This window comes from Halichoerus grypus, chromosome 3 (genome assembly GCF_964656455.1).
Source record: "Halichoerus grypus chromosome 3, mHalGry1.hap1.1, whole genome shotgun sequence".
NCBI classification, from domain to species: Eukaryota; Metazoa; Chordata; class Mammalia; order Carnivora; family Phocidae; genus Halichoerus; species Halichoerus grypus.
Genome location: NC_135714.1, coordinates 202106559 through 202130300, shown reverse-complemented (window position 1 = coordinate 202130300; position 23742 = coordinate 202106559). Strand labels below are relative to the sequence as shown.

Sequence of the window (23742 nt, the reverse complement as noted above, 5' to 3'; positions counted from 1 at the left end):
GATTTTTGAGTTCCTGTTTAAAGGGGAAAACCATGTGTTTTGTTTTTTTTTTTTTAGTATCAATCATACATTTTAAGGTTTTAAGGTATTCGTCAAAACATTGGGACATTTCAGTGAAAAATAGCCTGCAAAAAATTGCATGCTTATAATACTTTCTGTCATAGGATCCTTTTCCTACCCATGGCATATGAAATCGAAAGGACTGATAATTCAAACACTACATTAGCTAATGAAAAAGGAGCACTCTCACAATTTTTGTTAATCTCTTACGAAATATACTGAACATTCTAAATCATCTAATATGGAAGTGAAAATTGAGGATGGTGGGTGTGATATTTTTTTTAAATATATATTTTTGCCCCCAATCTAAAACACATTAGTAAATAGTTATTTTCTCCATCCAAGTTTTAAAAATCAAACTTTTTATTTAAGCCGTATTCTCTTTTTATTATTTTTCTCTCCCCACCCCCAACATATACTTCTTGTCTGACATTAAGAACAAGACCTGGACGTTCCGATGCCACATTGATTAGCTGTGTCTCAAAGAGACACTTGTTGTTGATTAACACATCCAACAAATAGCAGGCAGCTGCCAGACTTGGAATAAGGAAAATCATTGATACATGGAAATGCAGGGTTCTGGAGAGTGTATGGTTTAGAGCTTTTCACTTCCTTATGCTTTTGTTTTCTTTATGTTTCCTCCAAATTTAATATTTTCCATCACCCCAATAAGCACAGATTCTCTGGTTGAAGTGGTGATAGGGCCCAGGTCTTGCCCCAGTCGTCTTTTTTTGCCCTAGGGATCTCTAAGAATTTAAAGTGTGATACAGTACTGCCCTTTCATTTCACTTGTAAAGAAATAGGTCTTGAGATTGACATGCCCAAGATGGTAGAGATAAAACTAGGAAGGACTGTGAAGTCCATGGGGCATTTTTAGAGGTGGCCGACGCAGGGGCAAGAACAGCCTCTTTCTCTTCATAATAATTTTTGGAAAGGAGAGAAATTTATCTCTTAACTCATTGGGTACGTCATAGTGTGGCTTAGAAAGCCCTTCATGTCCTTTGTATTTCATGGGGGATTTCCCAGACTTGGAGGGAGAGGGAAATGCAATGTGTCAGAGCCAAAGGCTTTTTAGTAAGGTGATTGTAAAGGGAAGAGAGGAAAAATGGTGAGCAATTTGTTGAGGAAGTTGGGAAGAATATATATTTCTTTCAAAGATTTTATTTATTTATTTGACAGAGAGATACAGCAAGAGAGGGAACACAAGCAGGGGGAGCGGGAGAGGGAGAAGCAGGCTTCCCGCTGAGCAGGGAGCCCGATGTGGGGCTCGATCCCAGGACCCTGGGATCATGACCTGAGCCGAAGGCAGACGCTTAACGACTGAGCCACCCAGGCGCCCCGAATATATATTTCTTAAAAAGTACTTAAGGCACTACTGGAATGACAGACCAGAAGACAAACAATGATGGGCTTTGCAGAAATAAGGAGCCTCTGCCGAATTTGCCCTAAGGTTTGATCTGATAATGTAATGAACGGGGCCCTTTTCCCCCTTACTAGAGTAAACTGTATGTGTGAATTCAAAAATGTTATATTTCAAATAAAATAAGCAAGTGATAAGCTTGGTCCTGAATGTGCGCAGGTTGGTTCAGATCTGTCTGAGAAGTAATGGTGGTGGGAAGAGCTAGGGCCATTTCTGATGCTTGCTGTGTTCCCGCCCATGGGCACCTGGCGAAGTCACTTAAGCCTGGGGCAGCTTCGTCAGCCATTAAAATAGACAGTTGGAGCTGAGAACTGAAGTTTTTTTATTTCCCCCAATTTTACGTCATTGATTGTAAAGAAATTAAAATGTGAGCTCCATAGCTGAGATCAACGTAGATTTTTAGCTTTCTAGATTTTTTTTTTTTAATTATTCAATGTAGTCACCTTGATGTTCATATGCAGGAAACATAGTCATTTTGTTGATTTTTTCCCCTCCTATTTAACAGAAAGCAGAACATCATCGTCCAGGTGGTGCATAAATTGAAGGGCTTTTCATTTGCCCGGGAAGTGTGTGACACTACTACTCACGTGCTCGCCGGGAATCCTCTGCGCACCCTGAACGTGCTGCTGGGAATTGCGCGTGGCTGCTGGATTCTCTCTTATGAATGGGTAAGCCGCTGTGTAAGCAGATGTTGCAAATACATATATGAAAACAGAAGGTGTTTCTATAGATGTGGTCATTCTGAGGCGGTGACACTAGATCACTAGATTCGCATTCGTGTGAATTTGCACACTTCCCTGTGAGCAGAGAATCCCGTCTGTTCTCTCCTTGAACTCTTCTCCCTTTGGCCCAGCACCTCCAGCCACTGCCAATCCCTTGGGAACGGGAGTGTGGTGAGGACCGAAAGCAGAAGAGTGGCCTTCTGGATACAGACCTCAGCCACTGGCAGAAATAAGATTAGAACAGGCTTGGAATGAAAACACAAAATGCGTGTTCTCACAGTCAAATGAACTTTCTTCTGTGTTTGACCAAGAAATAATGTGACCTATGTTAGTGATGGTTTAAAAAGCCAAAAGAATTCAGTGATTGTTTTTACAGATGGATTTACTTAGGATGAAACATGTTCATTTAATCCCATTTGGATATGTTTTATCTTACACATATCTATCTGTAACATAACTTGCCCTTATTTCTGTGCATTAAAGGTAGTTTTTTAAAAAAAATCATTGTTTTCATTATTCATAGTAATTGAGATTGTTAGTTACTCTTTCTATTTTTACTTTGATCCTCAACCTATGGTCCCTGCAAAGCATTGCTATCTGATGAGAGTACTGTCATTTCTTACTTGTGTTGCTATATTGAATATGCTACATATCCACCCTCCTTCCTCCTCCCCCTAAGAATATATTATATTAATACTGTGTTAATTTAAACCAGTAGAATTATAATACGCAAACAAACTACAGATGTATTTTTAAGAACTGCTGTGGTCTTTTTCATGTCATGACTTAACCCCGCAGCGCTCTGGTATAAGATGTTTGTGACATTAGTGCTTAAAGTCATGAAGTGGAAAAGTTTGAAATTCCCCCCAAAAAGTACTATTTGCATTGGTGGCAATTGGGGACTACCTTACCTAATTATATATTTGTACTGATCCCCATTTATTTGTAAGAAATATCATTTATACCTCCAGCTTCCATGAAGGAATACCCTGTCTTCCTTTTCTCCAATTCACAATGTTTCTGTGTCTTTATCAGTCAGCTCTTCCTTCCCTCATGTCTCAGAGGAAAAAATGTTCTTTATCTTTTATGAGGATATACATCTGTGCTTGATTCTGTACCCAATCTATTCTTCTGGGACTTTGAGCAGAGAGGTCAGACATGAGAATCAGTATTTACTGTTGCCATGTGTAAAGACCAACTCCCTTGATGCCTCCGTGTTTCTGCTCAGTGTACTGCCAATATTCTCCCACTAATCATACATAGAAACAGAGCCAGATGCAAATTTAGCATATGGTAACTATATGTGGGATTAACCACTACACATGAGAAAGGCAGGAAGTAAAACCTGTTATTTAGTGAACTTCCAGTACTCAGGCAGAACCTGGGCCACTTGGTCACATGAGTGAATGAATGAAGTACAACTGCAATAAGGTAGGAAAATGAAATAAAAGACATTTAGGTTAGAGAGGAAGAAATGGTATTGTTTCTATTCATAGACACCATGATTGTCCATGTAGACAATCACAAGAAATCTACAAAAAAGCTCTTAGAACAAATTGCCAAGATACAAGGATGTAATAATACAGGGTTGACATTGAAATACTCAAGTGTAAATCTGACATAAAAATATGTGCAGGATCTGTATGCTGAAAACTATAAAATACTGCTTAAAAAAATTAAAGAACTAATAAATGGAGAGACATACTATGTTCATGGATTAGAAGACTCAGTATAGTTAAAATGTCACTCCTCCCTAAAACAATCTATAGATTCAATACATTCCCAATTAAAATCTCAGGAGTATTCTTTGAAGATACCAGAGTGGGACACTTAACAGACTGAGCCACCCAGGGGCCCCTATCACAGTTGTCTTTTATTACTGAGCGGTATTCCACAGCATCGAAGTTTATTTATCCCTTTACCCTATGAGGGACATTTGTGAGGGACATTTCTAGAGGACCGACAATCCTCTAGAAAAGATGCAGAGCACCATACACCGCTGGTGAGGGTGGAAGGTGGTACAGCCATTCCAAATTGAAGATACAGATAAGCTGATTCTAAACTATATACATATTCATGTATATGTAGATATGTATATAAATATACAGATATATGTATATTCTAAGCTATATACATATACATACATGTACATATAGACATACATATATACATACATACATATATACATATATGTACACACACACATATGTAGAAAGAGGGAGAGAGAGAGGAACTAGCATAGTTAAAACAATTTTGAAAGAGAAGAATAAAGTTGGAGGACTAACATGATCTGATTTTTAAGGCATCCTTTAAAGCCTCTATAATCAAGGCAATTCAGTGTCTGGGAAGACAGATAATGAAACAGAATGGAGAGTTCAGAAATAGACCCACAAATATGGCCCAATGGTTTTTGACCAAGAACCAAAGGCAATTAAGTGGAGGAAAGTAAGTCTTTTCAGTAAAAGGTGCTGGACATCTGCAGACCAAAACTGGACCTGTGCCTCACACCATATACAAAGATTACCTCAGAATGTATCAGACTAAAATGTAGAATATAAAACGCTTAAAAGTACATAGGGTATGACCCAGGTTTAGGTGGAGAGTTCTTTTTTTAAAATTTTATTTATTTATTTGAGAGAGAGAGAGAGAACATGATCAGGGGGAGGGGCAGTGGGACAGGGAGAAGCAGACTCCCTGTGGAGCACAGAGCCCGATGCAGAGCTCGATCCCAGGACACTGAGATCATGACCTGAGCTGAAGTCAGATGCTTAACCGACTGAGCCTCCCAGGTGTTCCTAGAGTTCTTAGATACAACATGTAAAGCATGATGTATAAAAGGAAAAATGATAAATGACACTTCATCAAGTGTAAAAACTTATACTCTGTGAAGAACATTGTAAGGAAGCCAGTAGAAAACATTTGCACATCTCATCTGACAAAAGACTTAAATGCAAAATATATAAATAAGAAACAACCCAAACAAAAAAATAGCCAAAAGCATTTTTTTGAACACTCTACCAAAGATATGCAGATGAAAAGATGCTCAACATCGTTAGAGAAATACGACTTACAACCACAGTGAGATACCACCACATATTTAACAGAATGGCTAAATTACAAAGTCCACCGACAATCCTCTAGAAAAGATGCAGAGCACCATACACCGCTGGTGAGGGTGGAAGGTGGTACAGCCATTCCAAAAAATAGTTGGGAAATTTCATGTGATGTTAAATGTATACTCACCATGTCACTCAGCAACCCTGCTTCCAGGTGTTTGCCCTAGAGAAATGAAAGCTCACGCTCAGACAAAAACCTGTATATGAATATCATGAACATTTGTAGCAACTTTGCTTATAATCACCAAAACCTGACAATGACACAAATGTCCCTCATAGGGTAAAGGGATAAATAAACTTCGATGCTGTGGAATACCGCTCAGTAATAAAAGACAACTGTGATAGGGGCCCCTGGGTGGCTCAGTCTGTTAAGTGTCCCACTCTGGTTACTGCTCAGGTCCTAATCTCAGGGTCATGAGATCGAGCCCCACGTTGGGCTCTGCGCTCAGCGTGGAGCCTGCTTGGGCTTCTTTCCCTCTTTTTCTTCCTCCCCATCTGCCCCTCACCCCACTTGGCACTCTTTCCCTCTCTCTCCCTCTCTCTCTCAAGTAAATAAATAAAATCTTATTAAAAAAAAAAAAAAAAAAGACAACCGTAATTCTTGCCACAACTTGGATGAATCTCTTGCATTGTGGAGTCCCTGCTGGTGAACCAGCTGACCGGAGGATAGGATGGTCCCCTTCTCCCTTTACAGGGCTGCCCAGGCTCCACTCCCCCCAGCTGCCCCCCCTTCTCCCATGGAACCCCTGGCCTCCAGGTGTCAGGCTGCTGGAGTTCCCAGACAGCTCCTATGAAGTCCAGTCCTCGAGGCAGTGACTGCTACAGTGAGGGTGGGATCCCAAAGGCAGGACCAGTATGTTTGAGGAATAATAAGAAGGCTCGGTTAGGGCTCACCAAGAGAAAAAGTAGGCGATGAGACGAGAGAGCCAGTGTTTGGATAGTCTTCCTGTGTCATGATGAACTATCAGGAAGTTTCTGTCCAGGGAGTGAGATGCTCTGAGCCGTGTTGCTCAGAGGATGGTGGTTGCTGCATGGAGAGCTCACTGTGGGGAAGAAGGAGTAGCATCAGGGAACCTGCTGGCAGACTGTTTCCTTCGTTGTCCAGTGAGAGAAAACCGCAGCTGGGACTGGGTGGCGAGACGCTCTGATTTGGACAGTACCGTGAGGCTGGAGTTGGGTGGCTTTGCCATGGATAGGCTGCAGGGTGTGAGGGGAAGGAGTTAGCGGATGGTGCCTGCGCTTCTGACTTGAACAGCCGTAAAAAAGTTGTTACCAAGATGGTTTAACAAAGATCCTTTATGAGGGGCGCCTGGGTGGCTCAGTCGTTAAGCGTCTGCCTTCGGCTCAGGTCATGATCCCAGGGTCCTGGGATCGAGCCCCACATCAGGCTCCCTGCTCCGCGGGGAGCCTGCTTCTCCCTCTCCCACTCCCCCTGCTTGTGTTCCCTCTCTCGCTGTGTCTCTCTCTGTCAAATAAATAAATAAAATCTTAAAAAAAAAAAAAAAAATCCTTTATGATTTAAGAGGAATACATTAGGGTGGGCTGCCGTTTCATTTTGTGCACCAAGACCAACATCATGAACCTGTAAGGGAAACCAATGCCAAGACAAGATGTGGTCGAGACGGCACGTCCCCTGCTGGCACCAGGGCTGCCCGGACCATGAATCTGGCACAGGGGACCCTGCCAGTTTAGTGCAATGGCCTCTGCTCTCTCTGGCCCCCACAAGCTGGGTACCAAGTGGTGGTAGCCCCAGGAGGCCACATGTCACCCGTGGATCCTTGCCAGATACTCAGCCCATGCAGCCAGAAGCAGTTCTCTTAACTAAGCCCAGGTGGCACCACCTTGAATAATGTTTTCTTCTGAGGAGTCCATGGTACTGTATTCGTTTCCTGTGGCTGCTGTAACAAAGTGCCACAGATTCATTAGCTTAAAAGTAGCACAAATTTATTCTCTCACAGTTTTTGGAGGTCAGGAGTCCAAAATAGGTTTCACGGGGCTCAAGCCCAGGTGTTGTCAGGGCCACATTCCTTCCAGAATCTCTAGGGCAGAGTCTGTTTCTTGCCTTTTCCAGCTTTAAAGGCCACGTGCATTCCTTGGCTTGTGGCCCCTGGCAGCAATCACATCCTTGTGACTTCTCTTGTCACACCCCCGCTTTCTTGCCTCTGTCTTTCACTTATAAGGACCCTTGTGTTCTCATGGGGCCAACCTAGATACCCGGATAGCTGCCTATCTCAAGGTCCCTGACTTCATTGCATCTGCAATGTCCCCTTCACCGTGGAAGGTAACATATTCGCAGATTCTGAGGTTCAGCTGTGGACAGCTTCTAGGGGGTTCATCATTCTGCAATCCCACAAGTACAAATGTATTAATTCCATAAGTGCTATATTATCTACTTCACTGGACTCCAGGTTGATAACTTTTAATCAGTATGAATTCTGTAAGGATGAGCTTCAGGAAAGCTTAGAAAGATGCAGAGGGTAGGTGGCTATGTGAAGAGGCAGAGCTTGGAGTGATGTATCTACAAGCCAAGGAACACCAAGGATTTCCAGCAGCCAAGGGAATCTTGGACCAGAGTCTCCCTTAGAGTGTCCAGAAGGAACCAGCTCTGCCAATATGTTTATTTAGGACTTCTTGTCTTCAGAACTGGCTTTGTGGATTATAAACAAGAAGAAAGACAGTTGAGAAATAGAGAACATTAAGAAAAAAAAAATAAAGAAATGCCTACAAAAAGTATAAAATACTTTGCCTTGGATCTCTAACTATTTTGAAGCTGTTCATGTTCCTTCATGCTTACTGGGTGATGGTGGTGGGGAGCTAAGCTAGCCTGGAGAGGGAAGACCAGCTATGTGGACCTATAAGACAAGAGAAAGACAGGACTGAAACAGCTGTAAGAATGCTAAACCCTGAGAGCCTTCCTCAAGGTTTTTACACTAGCAAGATGGCGCATGAAAGCAATCAGTTAATATTTTCAAATAATACATTGAATATACCAGTATAGTGATTTTATATAGTGGTAAAGCAGCTGCTTGAAAATTTAATATTATTTTTCCCATACTAAACCACTGATTAAGCCAGTTTCTTCTATAAGATATGACTTCTGACAGGGTCATATATTTGATCTTGGCTTCTACTAGGAAGACCAAAATCAACAAATAGTTATTCAGAGAGAATAGGAATGAAAAGGATATTACTATTTAAATAACTACTCTGAAAATACACATCCATACACATATGTAAATACATACATGTATGCTCTGTTTGGAGGTCCCCATGTATTTCTATCATATTATCATCATCATTTACAATGTCCAGATTGGCGGTACATTTACATCAAGGTTATTTTGAAATAGAAGATTCACAAAAGTATAACAGAAGATCCAGGCTTCTGATGTTTTAACAGCTAGTACGATGATAACATGAAGCAACAGGAAAAATAATTAAGTACAGGAGAGTTCAATGCCGAGCTCCATGGCTGGTCCCAGATCCGGAGATTTCACAGGCTGGAAGTTAACCCCCATCCCCACATACAATGGGAATAGACTCCGTTCAGCTGCTTGGGTGCTGAGAACGGTACGCCTCACTGAGCCGCGGTTCCCTGTCTGACACGGAGCTGAGGACCATGCGTCCTTCACAGGATTGTGTGAAAGCTAAGTGTTAAACATGCACCATGCTCACATCAGTGACTGGCAGGAAGTAAGAACTTAATAAATGTTTGCTTTACAACAGAAATGACAATGTATCAATTTCCCCAAAGGGCTATGAGAATCACTCACTGTCTACTGTCATCAGTTTTGTCCACAGAATGCATTAACCGTACAATTTAAAAAAGATACTTTTTCTCCGGATGAGTGAGAACTTTGCCATGGGCAGTCCATTCTGTCCTCGCTAGTCCTGAGGAATGACCAGGAAGGCTCATGAGTACGGCGGGCACGTAGGAGAAGAGAGTCAGTGGGGTCTGACAGGGGAACCCCCAGTGAGGACGAGAGGGAAACATGGTGGGGTCTGGGTGGGCAATGGGAAGTACGCCCGCTTTCATTCTTTGAGGGACCTAGGAAGAGTACCCCTTGGGTATCTGGAGGTAATTCAGTATATTGGAAACCCCACTTCTGTAAAAGCCGCCATAGTACCGATTTTCATATATTTTAACCTTCTCCAAAACCGTCAGAGTAGTGTTGCTGCAAGTGATCACTCTCAGATTTTAAGAGTGATAGTTTTGGCGTTAGTATCTTTCTGTGAAAGCAGCTACGGGCATTGCTTTACCAGTGATGCCTAAACATCTCATTACTCCTGAGAAGTACCAATTCCTGGGAAATTGAAAAGGACCAGATCTACTGCGGTGTAAAGTGCCTGTTTGTGTATTCGTGATGTACTTGTGATGTCTGCCAAATGTTTTCTCTCACTGGTATTGCGTGTTTATTGATTTTAATAGATTATTGCTGACTTGCACTCTTAAGAAAAAAAAAGTTTAGAAACGAACCGAATCTCTTTCCCTGTTTATCTCACTTAAATAAGACAAAGATAATTTCTTCTTGCATGGCCTCCCTCCTTTAATTTTCTAAAAAATGCAATTGCATAAACATGATAAGCTTTTTTCTTTTTTAATCTCTACGTCCAATATGGGGCTCGAACTCATGCGTGATAAACTCTTTTGAGAGAGAATAGCTGCCATTGTCATTTATAAAGCCAAGCGACATAATGTCTAAAGCTCAATACACAATTTAATGTTCATCTGCAACTTGTGTATGCCTTTAGATATGAATTCCTCAGGATGCAATTTCTTTTAGGGCCAAGATTTGAAGTGTCCATATGATACACTTCAAGGACCACATTGTCTTTGTGTAAAGGAATGACTCTCTCTCTCTCTCTCTCTCTCTCTCTCTCTCTCTCTCTCTCTGTGGTCCCCCTCCTTTTTCCTTGTCCCCAATGCAATTTGGGGGATTCTTAAAATATTCCTTTTGGCTAGCTGTATAAGCTTGCCTCCAAGAAAAACATTACTGAGAATGTTTTTATTTCAGGGTTTGTGTGGTATTCTCTGGAAATTGCTTGTAAAGGAGGCTTCTAGTAGTTCTTCAAAATTAGATGGTTGTATGTGGCCTAGTTAGTCATATCAAAAAAATTATGGTGATTTTATAACAAAATTCAGTTTGAATTTTTATTTAAAAAAAAAATTTATTCTGAAAACTATGTTGGCAATTTGTACGTGTTTACAGTGGTTCCTACTTTCATTGTTAACCTTGCTCTTTTCAGCAGAGAGTAACTTGTGTTTTTCCTGCTTTGTGACTGAATTGTCTGGCAGATACAGAGAAATAGAAAACTGTCAGGAGTTGCTCTGTTTCCTATTCATGGGAGACAGGAAGTAACACAACAGAAAAATAAATTGATTTGACCAAAGGATCCCTGTAGACCAAAGCTTTTTTGTTATATTGTGTTTAAGCATAGTGCTGTTTGGATTCTTTAGACACCCTATCTTCTAACTTTCACCTATTTGGTGTTTCCTCCATTCTCCCCTGACTTATCTACAATTCTGCTTTACCTTTATACTGCTTTGTGTTCAGTGAAAGCTAGTGAAATGCCCTGTGACCGAGGCTTCTTCCTTCTGGCTCCTGTTACATAAAGCTCCTTCTCTGCTTCAAAGACACCACATAGCAGTGAGGAGTGATTCAGCCTATATTCAGGTCAACACACATTGATTCTGAACAGCTTAGGAATAAGGATTGGTAGAGAGCCTGAGAGCTAAATTAGTTGTAAATGCAAATATGGAGTTTGGTCAGTTCCACAGCCAAATTTCAAGACACTTGAACTGTTAACAAAAGAACAAAAAAACACTTTATAATCAAGTGTCTCATAAATCAAAGAATGATGTCATAATGAGTTAATTTTCTTGAAATGATGGCATGCAATTGGCTTTCTCACACTGGATTCGGTAAGTGGTGAGTCTGATTTAACTGGTGTGAACATAGAATCAAATGTCAGAGTTAGAACAGAGTAGTTCATGCAGCCTGGATCTCTCGTTGGCTAGTGAAGAAGGCTAAGTTGCTCTCCTAGAATTATGACCAGTGGCAGGCAGAACAGGACCCGGAGTCTTGGATTGTCACTGGTGTTCTAGTCCATCATGCTGTCTACCCAAGACTAAAGAGAATCATCTTGAAAACCATTCTCTCTCTCTCTCTTTTTTTTTTTTTTTTTTTGACCTTAACTTCTGAGCACATTCTAAGATTAATGTTTAAGCAAAAAATGCTTGGTGTGCCACATTTATAACTAGGGTTTTTGAGCTGTTTGCTTAAGTTCTGTCTAGCAAATGTTTGTTGGCTGCAGCCGTGTGCTAGGCACTTATAATACCAAGCTGACTAAGGTCTCTTGTTTGTTTCTTTGAATCCACATCGACTTGATTCCGAAGTCCTTCTTACTGTGCCACAGATAATTATACCCTGATAAACTACTTCCACTTTAAAAAATGTTTTTGTCCCACTGTCTCATTGAGTCCTTACAGAACATTTTTGCAATAGTGTTTAGTGCACAGATTTTGCACTTGTGTTTAGTGATGGAGATACTAGAAAAAATAACCTGTCTGACTTGAATGTGAATCTTTGAAACAGTCTTGATAAAGGCATTGTCCTAAGGCAGTGATCGTAAATAGTCATCTCAAAGTACACCTGATTTATAAACTGTCATTATTAAAGTAATGGATTCCGTTTGTGGAGAAACATGTGGTCTATAGTGCGTTGCTCCTTTCACTGAGGTAATTACTGAACAATGCCCATGCTCTTCCTCTGCAGAACCTCGGGCAAGCTGCAGTAGAACCTCCCTTGGTACCCCAGGACATAGGTGGGCCCACTCAGATCCTCCATCCTCTCTGCCATCCCTTTGGTTCATCCTGGCCATTCCTCGGGTATGGTTTTTCCACACTGGAGGCACTGTGCTTTCCTAGTTCCATGGGAACTCATGGTGGAGGACAGATAGGAGAAAGAGATTGCCCTGTAAAATCGAGGGCTTTGGAGTTGCCCTTCATGAGAACATTTGAGAAGATAGATTTGTGAACAGGACTTGATCATCATCTAGGATGACTAGTTACAGAGTTTAAAGGAGAGCTGTTTTTGTGTATGAGAAGTCTGTGAAGTCACTCTAGACACAACCATGGACTGTAACATGAATGAGATTCCATTGTCATTTTGGGAATTCATATCTTTACATCAATAATTTGTTCTTTAATTTTGTAAAGAGGCTAGATAGAATCTAATTAATACGCCTAGCAAAGAAAGCAAGTGCGTGGGTCTTGAAGCTGAGACTTTGCATGGGAAAGAAAGCCCTGAGGCACTTTGAGTGAGGAGGAGTAGAAGGATAGGTGTTTGGAGAGGCTGACAGCGACCAGGGCATGCAGAGCTCATGCTCAGGAGTATGGGAAGCCACTGGAGTATTTGGACTAGAGAGAGACAGACTTTGATCTCTCTGGCTTCTGTGTAAAGAAAGGATCGCAGGAGGGTAAGAGTAAGCAGAGTGACCAGTAGAAGGCAGTTAAGATTATCGAGGTCAGAAATTATAATGGCCATGACTAGCATAGTGGCAGATAGGTGGAGAGAAGAGATCAGACTGGTGTATTTTTTAGGAAGATCTAACAGGACTTGGTAACACATGGCATGTTATCAATAGAGAAGTCAAGATGGCTCCTCCCTGAATTCTTTACTTGGGCACCTGAGGGTACATGGTGGTGGCATTTACTGAGGCAGGGAATACTGGGAGAGGAAAATGTTTGCAGGTTTGGGGTAAAATAAAAAATTCTGATCTACACATATTGGGTGTGAGATTCCTATTAGACATTCAGGCAGAGCTATCACATATCACATTAAGCGTGTGTGTGTGTGTGTGTGCGTGCGCGTGCATGCGCATGTGTTCAGAGCAAAGGTTAGGACTACAAATATGCTTTTGGGAACCATTTATGCATAGATGGAACTTAAAGCCATGGTACCTAGGAGATGAGTGTACAAGGAGGAGAGAAGCAAAGTTTAACACTGAGCCCTGCTGTGCCAACATTTAAAAGTCAAGAAAGAGGAGGAGGATCAAACAAGGGAGACCAAAAAAGATCAGGCGGTGATGAGGTAGAGCAGCAGGTGAATGGGATACTCTGTCAGAGGAGGGACTGTCTCAGAAAGGAGAGTGTGTTTGATCACGTGGAACACCACTGAAGGATGAATACAATGAAGGCAGAGAAACAGCCTTGGATTCGACTAGATGGTTGCTGTCGGTAGTTTGGAAACAGCAAGTGAAGAAGTAGAAACCGCACAACTATTTCTAGACCTCTTGCTGTGACTGAATCAGAGACATCAGTCTTGGTAGCTGGATGGGGCAATATAAAAGACGATTCAAGCTTTGTAAGATGGCCAGTTGAGAAACGATATTCCTAGTGCTTGACAGTTTGATTTTATCCCAATGAGTTAGGCGTGTGTTTGTGGAGCACCTGGACCTGTTGGCTTAAGCAGGAAAGAAGAAACTAGATTGAGGTTATGTATGTGTATTATGTGTATTAAAGCAAAGGTGCTATATTTGGCAAACAATTTAATTGGTGAGGCTGCAAATCAGCAAATCAAGAGATTTGACTTTGGTACTTATTGCCCCCCCATCCCTCTCAAAATTCTGGCCTTCAGGGACCACACTGTTTTTATTTTGTTTAACTTAGTGCATCTGATGCCAGTTTTCAGTTTTTTTAAACCTCGAATGATCTCCTTCTCGTCTTATGACTGAGGACTCTAGGACCTCCCCTTGGTCAATGTGGAGTCGTGTCACAAACCCAAAGCTCATTTTTAGAAAAATTCCAGCTGTACCTACAGGTGCATCTTTGATATGTCACTTCCTCAACTCTCCATTGAGTTCCTCAGCTGTCACTTGTGCTCAATCTGACACCCAGTGAAACCGTTCTCATCTGCAGTAACAACACAAAATGTTCCACTTAACTTTAGGTTCTCATCAGAAAAATGCAACCATTGTTCGTTCTCTGGGACTTTTTGAACATCCGTCATTTACACATCATTTTAGGCATCTATCAGTCATGCTGGGGACATTGTTAGCTGTCCATTCTTTCAGGTTGCTAAGCTCTATACCCAAGTTAAAATAAGTTGCTAAAGAATAGCACACTTGAACTCTTGTCTGCCTAAGTACCTCTGTGAATTAGGCTTTAGTGATAATACTAGGTTTTGAGGAGCGCTGATGTAAGAAATAACAGGATTTTAGACAACTGTCATATCTTCTTCAAAACTATAGTTGACAACATTGTACATTTTGCTACCTGATACTTTTTATGTATAATCCACACAATACATTTCTCCTTAAATTCATTGCCCTGGAATGTTCTCTACAGGAAATTTTTTAGGCTTTTCTTTACCAGAGAATGAGAAATATGTAACTAAAAGTGGTTTTATCAACTAAAATAGCAGCTCGCCTTAGGTGCATGATGGATCTATTTCTTAGTTCTTTGGAGTTGGTTTTTCTTCTCACCGCTGGAGAGTACATAGAGAAACACCTTCAGTACATAGAGAAACACCTCTCCGCCGAATTTTGTTTTATATAATTCCTTTAAGATTTTATTTTTAGGTAATCTCTACACCCAACGTGGGACTCAAACTCACAACCTTGGGATCGAGAGTCACATGCTCTACCAACTGAGCTAGCCAAGCGCCCCCCTTATATAATTCTTTTTTATTTTGGTTTTGTTAGATAATAACAAAACAAAGAATAGTATACAAATACTTAATGTTATTCACAATTTTTTAGTTGAGCTATAACTGACATATAACATTTTATTAGTTTCAGACATACAACATAACAATTCAAGATTTGTATATGTTATGAAACTATCACCACAATAAGTCTACCTAACATCCGTCACCATACACAGTTATAAAAATTTTTTTTCTTGTGATGAGAACTTTAAGACCTGCTCTTTTTCGTGATTAATTTTAGCATGAATTATTTATTTTGTAGCTGGAAGTTTGTACCGTTTGACCTTCAAGTATTTCTGATCTGCCATGTACACTTTATTGTAGTAGAACATTTGTTTCAATTGTTAAATTGTAAACAGTAACTTTAGTATTAAAACTTACTTAGAGATAGCCATACCCTCCTTGGCACAAGGGACTAGGGCAAAATAAAGAAAGTTTCAAACAGAAAAGCAGAAACTCTTTAACAGACCCTGGTTATTGAGCAATTACAAGCTCTTTGAGGGTGGAGACCATGCCTGTCATTTCTCACCTGGTCCAGGACCCAGGATGGAACTGGAATACAGCACTTACTTGTGGAAGGAATAAGTGTGCAGATACATGACTAAACATACTTACTTCTTTAAGAAACCTCAGAATTTGTTTTTGCCCCTGATGAGCTAAAAATGTCGTATAAAAACATTGTGCATCATTATATATTATGAAGGTATCCATGTAGTTCATGATTTTCTTGTTAAAACTCATTGAAAATAAGATGACCTGATGCTCATTTAAGAAAAAATCTTTTTAACTCAAATTTACAGAAAGAATAAGAAACAGTGATTGCTCTGAGTAGCCATAATATTAATATTTGGCTTATTGTCTATGATGGTAATAATAATTCCTACTGTGTTTTCATACAGTGAAGTGATGTTTCTGATGTTTGTTTTAGTTACATTGGAATGTGTTATATTTATTTCTTTGTTTTCATTTTGATAAGAAAAGTACGAGCTTGTGTTATTTATAAAGATGTTTGGACTTCACATGTCAGTATGCTGGTGAAATGCTGGGTCACCCTGGTCTTTGCTTAGCAATATGTAAAAAGTAGCTAATAGTGGGCCGTTAAGCTCTAAAATCCAAGAATAATCCATTTTCATTTTTTCTGGCTGAAAAGATTAGGTAAACTACAAGCAGCATAAATCTCACATAAATGCCCATATACTATATAGCTAAACGTTTTAATAAGGATATTTGAGCATATATCAATGTACGACATCCTTTTCCTCTTACCATCTGGTATTTAGTCTCTGTCAGTTAATATCTCTTAAAAAGGAAAAAGAGTTCTTAACTACTTATTTTTAGTACTTTATTGCTTATTTTATCTGTCTTGGTTAAATAGGTTGTATTAAGGTTTTGGTTTCCTGCCACTTTTTTTTGAGACAGCCAGAACAGTGCTTTTTAAACACTTAATCACATATGAATCCCCTAGAGATCTTATTAAATGCAGACTGTGGTTCACAAGTAGGTCTTGGTCCTAAGCTTTCTTCACTGGCTACCAGTTCCCAGTTCCCAGGTGACGTACAGGTTGCTGGCCCTACGACCATGCGCTGAGTTGGAAGGTTCTAGAGACCAGCCAGCCATATGTGGAGGGTGGGATAGGGCTGCTTCCAGAGGATGGTAGTCACGCAGAAGATGTAAGGAGGGGGCCATCCTGGCATCCTGGCCATCCTAGGCTCTCTCAGCTTGTTAGTACAAGACTCCTTTGTGTCCTCTGTGGACACGGAGACTTGAATAGTTTCAGTAAGTCGCTATGGTCACAGTGCTTGAAAATGAGTGAGTTTTGAATTTGAATTCAGCCTTTCCTCAATTCATAGCATGTATTCTTTCTGGCATCTACTTCTAGAGATAGCCTAGAGAATGTTTTTATCTTCTGCCACCTTAAAGGTGGATATCTTTATTCTGTGGCTGCACACCACTTTATGTGTTTTTGAAAGGTTAAGGGATAAGACTGTGAGTTTTAATGTTAACCTTGCCACTCACTGGCCATGTGACCAGTAAGGCAGTTAAACTCTCTAAGCCTCAGTTTTCTTATCTGTAAAATGATTGAAAGATCATCTAAATAAAGCGCTCGGTAAGCACTCAATATCACTTACTGTTGACACTCGTGCCTAGCCGTCATTCATATCATAACTTGGATGAACCTTGAAAATACTATGCTAAGAGAAAGAAAGCAGACACAAAAGGTTGCATATTGTCTGATTCCTCTCCTACAGTTTATGTGGAATAGGCAAGTCCACAGAGACAGCCGGCTGATTAGCAGTTGCCAGGGGTGGAGGGGAGCAGGGGGAATGAAGGGTCGTTACTTGGCGGGTATGGGGTACACTCCCGGCGTGATTAAGATGTTTTGAAACGAGAAAGAAGTGGTGGCACACATGGTGAATATACCAAATGCCACTGAGCTGGACACTTTAACATGGTTACTTGTGTATTACGAGAATTTCACCTCAATTTTTAAAAATCATCTATGGAAAATTGCCTCATTGAGAGAGGCATTACATCTACGGAATGGGTTTGTATTTTAAAATAACTTTATGGAATCATATAAAGCATTTCCTGATGTTTTGAGATGTGTTGGAAATGCAGAGGAATGGCTTATTTTGGAACAAATATTATTGCCTTGAAACTTTGCCAATCCAAGTCGGTCTTTTCAGAAGACCAGACCTCCTCAGTTTTCTGGCTCCAAAGTGTTCAGGACATAAGCCCCCTATACTCTATTCTTTAGTTATTAAAAACCATACCATCGATAGCCCCAACTTTTTAATCCTGAAATGTAACCTAGAAATAGCCTCGTTGCCACTGCTGTATCATTAGCTACGTGGTCCTTTTGTCATTTATAATGACGTGTAACATTTTCACGTGACAGAAAGGTTAACTAACTGGCCTGTTGTCACAGGGCCACAGCGAGACGGAGATTGGTTTAACCCAGTTGCCTGGATTCTGTGGTGTTAACCAGTATCCTATAGTGTGTAGTTGTGGAAAAAACACAAATATTATTCTCCCGGTAGGAAAAGTCTAAACAATGTACATAGTAGCGAATTCTCTTCAGGTGGTGTTGTTTGAGCAAATTAACTACTCTTATAACTGAGACAAAGAATTTATAAAATCTGATGAGAAAAATATTTGTACTGTTTTCTTTTTTAGCTTAAAATAACAAAAAAATTAAGTAATTACTATTATTGTTCCTCTTCTATAAGAAAGAAGAGATTTGCAGATCCTGAGTGTATGTTTTTATACCTCCATAAACTCTTACAACTAAGTTTTCTACCACAGTTGGTGGGGGCAAGGATGGGTAGGACAATCTCTTAGTGATTAAAGTAGAGAATGAAGTATACTTTTGAACTATTTGAAATTAACTAGATTCCCACAGGTTAAACCTGAGGCATAAGTTTCTGACTGTCAGATTTGATTTTAATCAGCAGATACATTGAACAACATGAAGTCTTTTGTACACAAAGAATATTGTTGTTGTTTCCCACAAAGAAGGAAATTAAGGTGAATGTTAAGAGAAATTAATTTGATTGGTTCTGGTTTAGAAAGTGACGTTTACTGATCTCAAGCTACAGTACTTCTGATCACTCTGAATTTTCTAATTATTCTTTGGAGAATAGGAAGTTGAAGCAATTAGTAAAAGCACCAGGACCACTAGCCAGCACTAGTACTAGATAACAATATAAACTTTTCAAATTTAAAAATAAAACAAAACAAAGAAACACTGTGCTTTCCATAGGTACATTTCATTTATACCCAGAAACACTTTGGGTTTATGCTATCCTGTTTCGTTTTGGTTTTGTTTTGGTTTTGGTTTTGTTTGTAATAAATCAAATTAATGTGCCTCACAAAGGAGTTCAAGCAATTGCAGGCTGTCACTATTTCTCTTCTGTATTATATTGGGAATCTTAGTGCAATAAGGGAACTAAAAAGAGTATGCACACAGATTGGGAAAGGAGTAAATAAAACTGTTTATTCACAGAAGACATGTTTATCTACACAGAAAACATCAGCAAATCTCCAAAAAACCCCCACAACTAGTGAGTTCAGCAAGGTTACAGGGTACAAGGTCAATATACAAAATTCAGTTGTATTTCTATGTGCTAGCAATAAACAACTGGAATTCTGATTTTTTTTAAATGCCATTTATATTAGCATCCACAGAAATTAAAATATTTAAATCTTGACAAAATATTTACTGAAAAATCAAAGATTTAAATAAAAAGAAAGAGATACTTTGTTCATGAATTGGGAAAATGGGTACTTTTTAAGCTGTCAGCCAGCCCCCACATTTTTTTTCTTGAAGTATAGTTGACGTACAGTGTTGTATTAGTTTCAGGTGTACAACAAAGTGATTCAACATTTATATGCATTAGGAAGTGATCACCATGGTAAATCTAGCTACTCTCTGCCAGTATACAAAGTTGTTACATATTAACTCTATTCCCTATGCTGTACATTGCCTCCAGTGTCTTATTTATTTTATAACTGGATATTTGTACCTTTTACTCCCCTTCTCTTATTTTGCCCATGCACTTACTCTCTTCCCCTCTGGCAACTACTGGATTGCTCTCTGTATCTAGGAGTCTGTTTCTGTTTTGTTTGTTTTGTTTTTTAGATTCCACATGTAAGTGAAATCAGATGGTATTTTTCTTTTTGGTTCTCCCCATTTTGATCTATAGATTCAACTTAGTTCCAATTACAGGCTCAGCAAGATTTTCTTGTAGATACCAACAAGCTGGTTCAAGTTGCAAAGCACTTTTGAAACAGAAGAGCAAAGTTAAGTTGGATAATCACACAATAGAGAAATCTAGGTGATAGTTAAATGAGAACTCCCTGTACTGTAAGTCTAAAATTATCCAAAATAAAGTGTTTTTAAAACTCAAGTATAATTTATGAGGCTTTATAATAAAAAATGGCACCGCCTGCCCTGTTGTTTCCCAGCCTGGATTTTTCACTAAAATAGCCTTCTGATATTTTACCTACATATTTCTAAATAAAATGGTTTTCTTGTCATTTTTTTAAATTAACTTTGAGACATTGTAGAGTTCCTTCTATGGAATATCAAAATATGCCTGTATGGCTGCCTTTCAGTCCTACCTACTCTTCTGTTCCCCAGTCTACTCAATGTGGTTACAATTTTTGTTTAACATTTTATATATGCATATAAATACACATTCACATGTGCGTACACACGGGCACACACACACACACACACACACACACAAATGAGTATGTGGATGCTGTTTGAACTGAGCCATGTAATGCACTATGATTGTCTCTGGTAATTTGTGTTTGTTGGTTTTCCTGAGCTAATCATTGGCAATTATTTTGATTGCTTAGTTTTCTATGCAACTATGACCAACTGACTGCAAAAATTTCTAAAAGCATTATAATTCTTCTCTCAAATCTGTCTCCACATCAGATTATCTTCCAATCCCATTAATTTTTTCTTAGAGACACCACCCATCAGCCCATTTGTTCTCTTTCCCTTGAGACTGGTTCTCTCTAGGTCTGCAGAGCTGCTGTTAGCCAGGGACTTCCCATCACTGTGATCCCAGGAATTCCATTCTTGTTTGGTTTGGTCTATGTTTTCAAGCTAGAGGCTTTTATCAAATGGGTATAAAGTCATGTTCAGTAATGAGGCATTGAAAAGCTGACTGAAACTCTGCCTGTCTGAGTGGTGTATAGATAATTTGATGTGAATGGAGGTATTTGAGATCCAAGCTTTAGTAGTTGTATGTCTTTTTTCCCCTGGGCTGATCTCTGTCTCCAGGAAAGAATGGCTGGTGTCCCAGGGGAAGGGCTGGAGAGGTTTTCCCTAGCGCTTTCCACCATTGCTCTCAGAACAGCCAGTTTGACTTTACTTCTGTCTTATTCCAGGGGAGGGTGGGCTACGGGGTAGGAAATATCTCTTTTTTTTACCCTGTTCTATACCCCATCTTCAGATGTATCACCAATTTCTTTGCCTTTCAGAGAGTCTGTGGAGGGAATTGGTTGCTTCCTAAAGACCTCTTTCTCTAGACACTTAAGTTTGAACCTTTTTTGCCCTTCTGAGTCATTTATCATTTACGCACCTGCTTTGCAACTTCCAAAATATCCTGTTTTATCTGCTGTAGACTCTTCTCATTCTTTTAAATTCTATCCTTTTAGTTGAGTATTGGGGAGAAGGTGAAGATAAAGATGTGTTCATCTTGCTATGTGTTAACCATTAAGTCAGCTTCATTGTCTTCCTTATAAATGATGCTGTTACGGACTTGCTTTCAATACCAGTGCCATTTTCTGGCTTGGGTTCACTGTGGCTCCACTCACTCACATTGTTCAAATGAAATGATTAGATGTGTATGAAACAAGAGAAGACCATTTGTGTTTTGCCTAGTATGGAATTAACTGTGTGGTCACGCCTACATTGTGGAAATTTGTCTCGTCAGTAGCTGTTAATATAATAAGACAAGTGGTTCCTATTTAAATTCATCAACAGGGTTCAAGTTTTATGAACAACAGTTTTAAAATGTCACAAACATTATATCCATTCTCAGTGGATGCTGAAATAACTCAGCCCTCATTTTAAGGTCTATAAACATGGGATTTGATCCTCTGTATTTATGCAACCCAGTTGCATCTTAGTTATTTTTATTCTATCACATAGGTGATGGGAAATATGTTGGGTTAAACTTTTAGTTCACTTACAGCCTTAACTGTGATCTTGCAGAGTAGATTTTCCCAATATTGAATACTCTACTAAGCTAAAGATAACTTTGGTTAATGAAAGAACCAAAGTGAAAAGCTTGCACTATATTTCTGATTTGATGATTTCATTACAATCAAATCAGTGTTTTCTGCTATCTCTGTTCAATATTAATTTCTGGGATGCCTACCTAAATTCAATTTATTAATTCACTTGCCAAAATTCTACTATAGATGCCTTATGGCTTTATTTTCATAACATTTAGAAAGGGTCAAACTCAGAGAACATAAATTTTCTCCAGGAGGTTCAGTTGACATTTTAATGTGGACTACATTTGAACTCAAATGCCACACGCATTTTTAAGACTGGTTCCTTGGATTCTCTCACTGGTACATTATGTTTCTCACTATCCTAATTCTTTCACATTGCCTCATGTCTTAAATGAACCTGATTTTGAAGCTTTTTACATTTTACTTCCTGGGCTAATCACAGATTTGTAGGGAACCACACAGATGTTGTTAGTGTGTCTCTATAATGATATCATACATTGATAAAAGTAAGGCAAACACTATGTTACTTAAATGTTTTAACCACCTCTAAATAGCCAGGTAGAAACATGATTTCACTGTACCATTTTTTTCATACCGTCTTTCATTGATCTTATGAAGATATCTATCTGTCTATCTATCTATCTATCTATCTATCTATCTATCTATCTATCTATCTATCTATATTGGCTAGCCAGTAAAATCAGGGGTAAGCAAAAAGAGACTTAACTGACAAAATGCTCGTGTACACCCAGATCTACGTGAAGATGGAATTAGGGTCTTTGAGAACACAACTCATCACTCCCTGTCTCTGTAGTGAAGACACATTGCCTTGCATCATACTCCATTCCCATTCTGTCATCTGGGGCTCAGCACCCTCAGAGCTTTCTCCTGTCTTTTCTGGATTGTTCTTCTGCCATGTGCCCTGCAGACACAGTGATAGAAACAGGGTATATTATTATACCTTACCATAGGAATCTAACCAACCCAATTTTCTTACCACTTCTTCCAAAGCACCCTTTAGCCCCCCATCAAAAAAAAAAAAAAAAAAAAAAAAGAACCCGCTTTAATCCTGCCTTGGCATGTGGCATTCTTTCTGTGCTGGAATGTCCTCTCCCCTCCTCACTCTTGTCTCTCTTTGCCTGATGAACTCTTACTCATCCTTTAAGACTCCGTTTCAAATGTCACCTCATCTGTGGACCCTTCCTTGATTCTCTTAGAGTTAGTTTGCTTCTTCTATAGGTTCCCACAGTACTGTTTTGAGAAATCACCATTTGTGGTTTGCCTTCATGCCTCCTGCCAGAGGGTGAACTCCTCTGGGATTGGGTTTGTGTTTTCAGGACCTAGCGTGGGTTCTTATTCACCGTAGGCTCTCAATACGTTGTTCACAGACAAGCGGTTAGTGAGATGAAGAAAACAGTGTTGAGTGAATAAATGCCTCAGTTTTAAAGTTAAGATCCATACCAGTGCTGAGAATTATCATTCAGATTCTGTATCTTGTTATTGTCTTTATTCCACCAGCATGTGCACTTTTTCTTAGAAATATTTAAGACCAAGCTCCCATAGATGGGTCTTAATCTTAGAAACTGCCAAACAAGAAAACTCCCTCCTCATCCCCAGTAATTCAGCAAAACAAACTTAAACTTTATGTAGCAACTCTAGAAAAGAGCATGGATTCACTGAATGTAAGAAATGAAATTGCAGATGAAAAATAAATATGGGATATGTAATTCAGTTGATTATTTTTGTTATAAAATTCTATTGGTGCATGGAAATAGAAACAGATTTTCAGGGAGTTTGGTCATCAAGTAGAGATGACTATAGAATCTTGAAAATTGTTGAATTAAAAACAAAAACATCATTTTGATCATTTAAAATATGTGGGTTCAAATAACAATAATAAATAATAATACTGAAGGCTTGTTTATGAAACATTTTATCCTTCCAAAGCCTGG

General features: G+C 39.4%; 2 protein-coding genes across 5 annotated transcripts in view; one reads left to right on the top strand and one right to left on the bottom strand.

Annotated features, from left to right (window-relative positions):
- Positions 1 to 23742, top strand: part of MCPH1 (microcephalin 1) — a 251872-nt gene that overhangs the window by 97399 nt on the left and 130731 nt on the right. For all 4 annotated transcript variants that reach the window (XM_036081511.2, XM_036081508.2, XM_078069885.1 and 1 more), the window contains exon 11: positions 1986 to 2148. In XM_036081511.2, coding sequence (XP_035937404.1) covers positions 1986 to 2148 — 163 coding nt within the window. The remainder of the gene's footprint in view (positions 1 to 1985; positions 2149 to 23742) is intronic.
- ANGPT2 (angiopoietin 2) overlaps positions 19006 to 23742 on the bottom strand; it is a 62961-nt gene continuing 58224 nt past the window's right edge. The window contains exon 9 of the transcript XR_013446677.1: positions 19006 to 22712. The gene's annotated coding sequence lies outside the window, so the exon portion shown is untranslated. The remainder of the gene's footprint in view (positions 22713 to 23742) is intronic.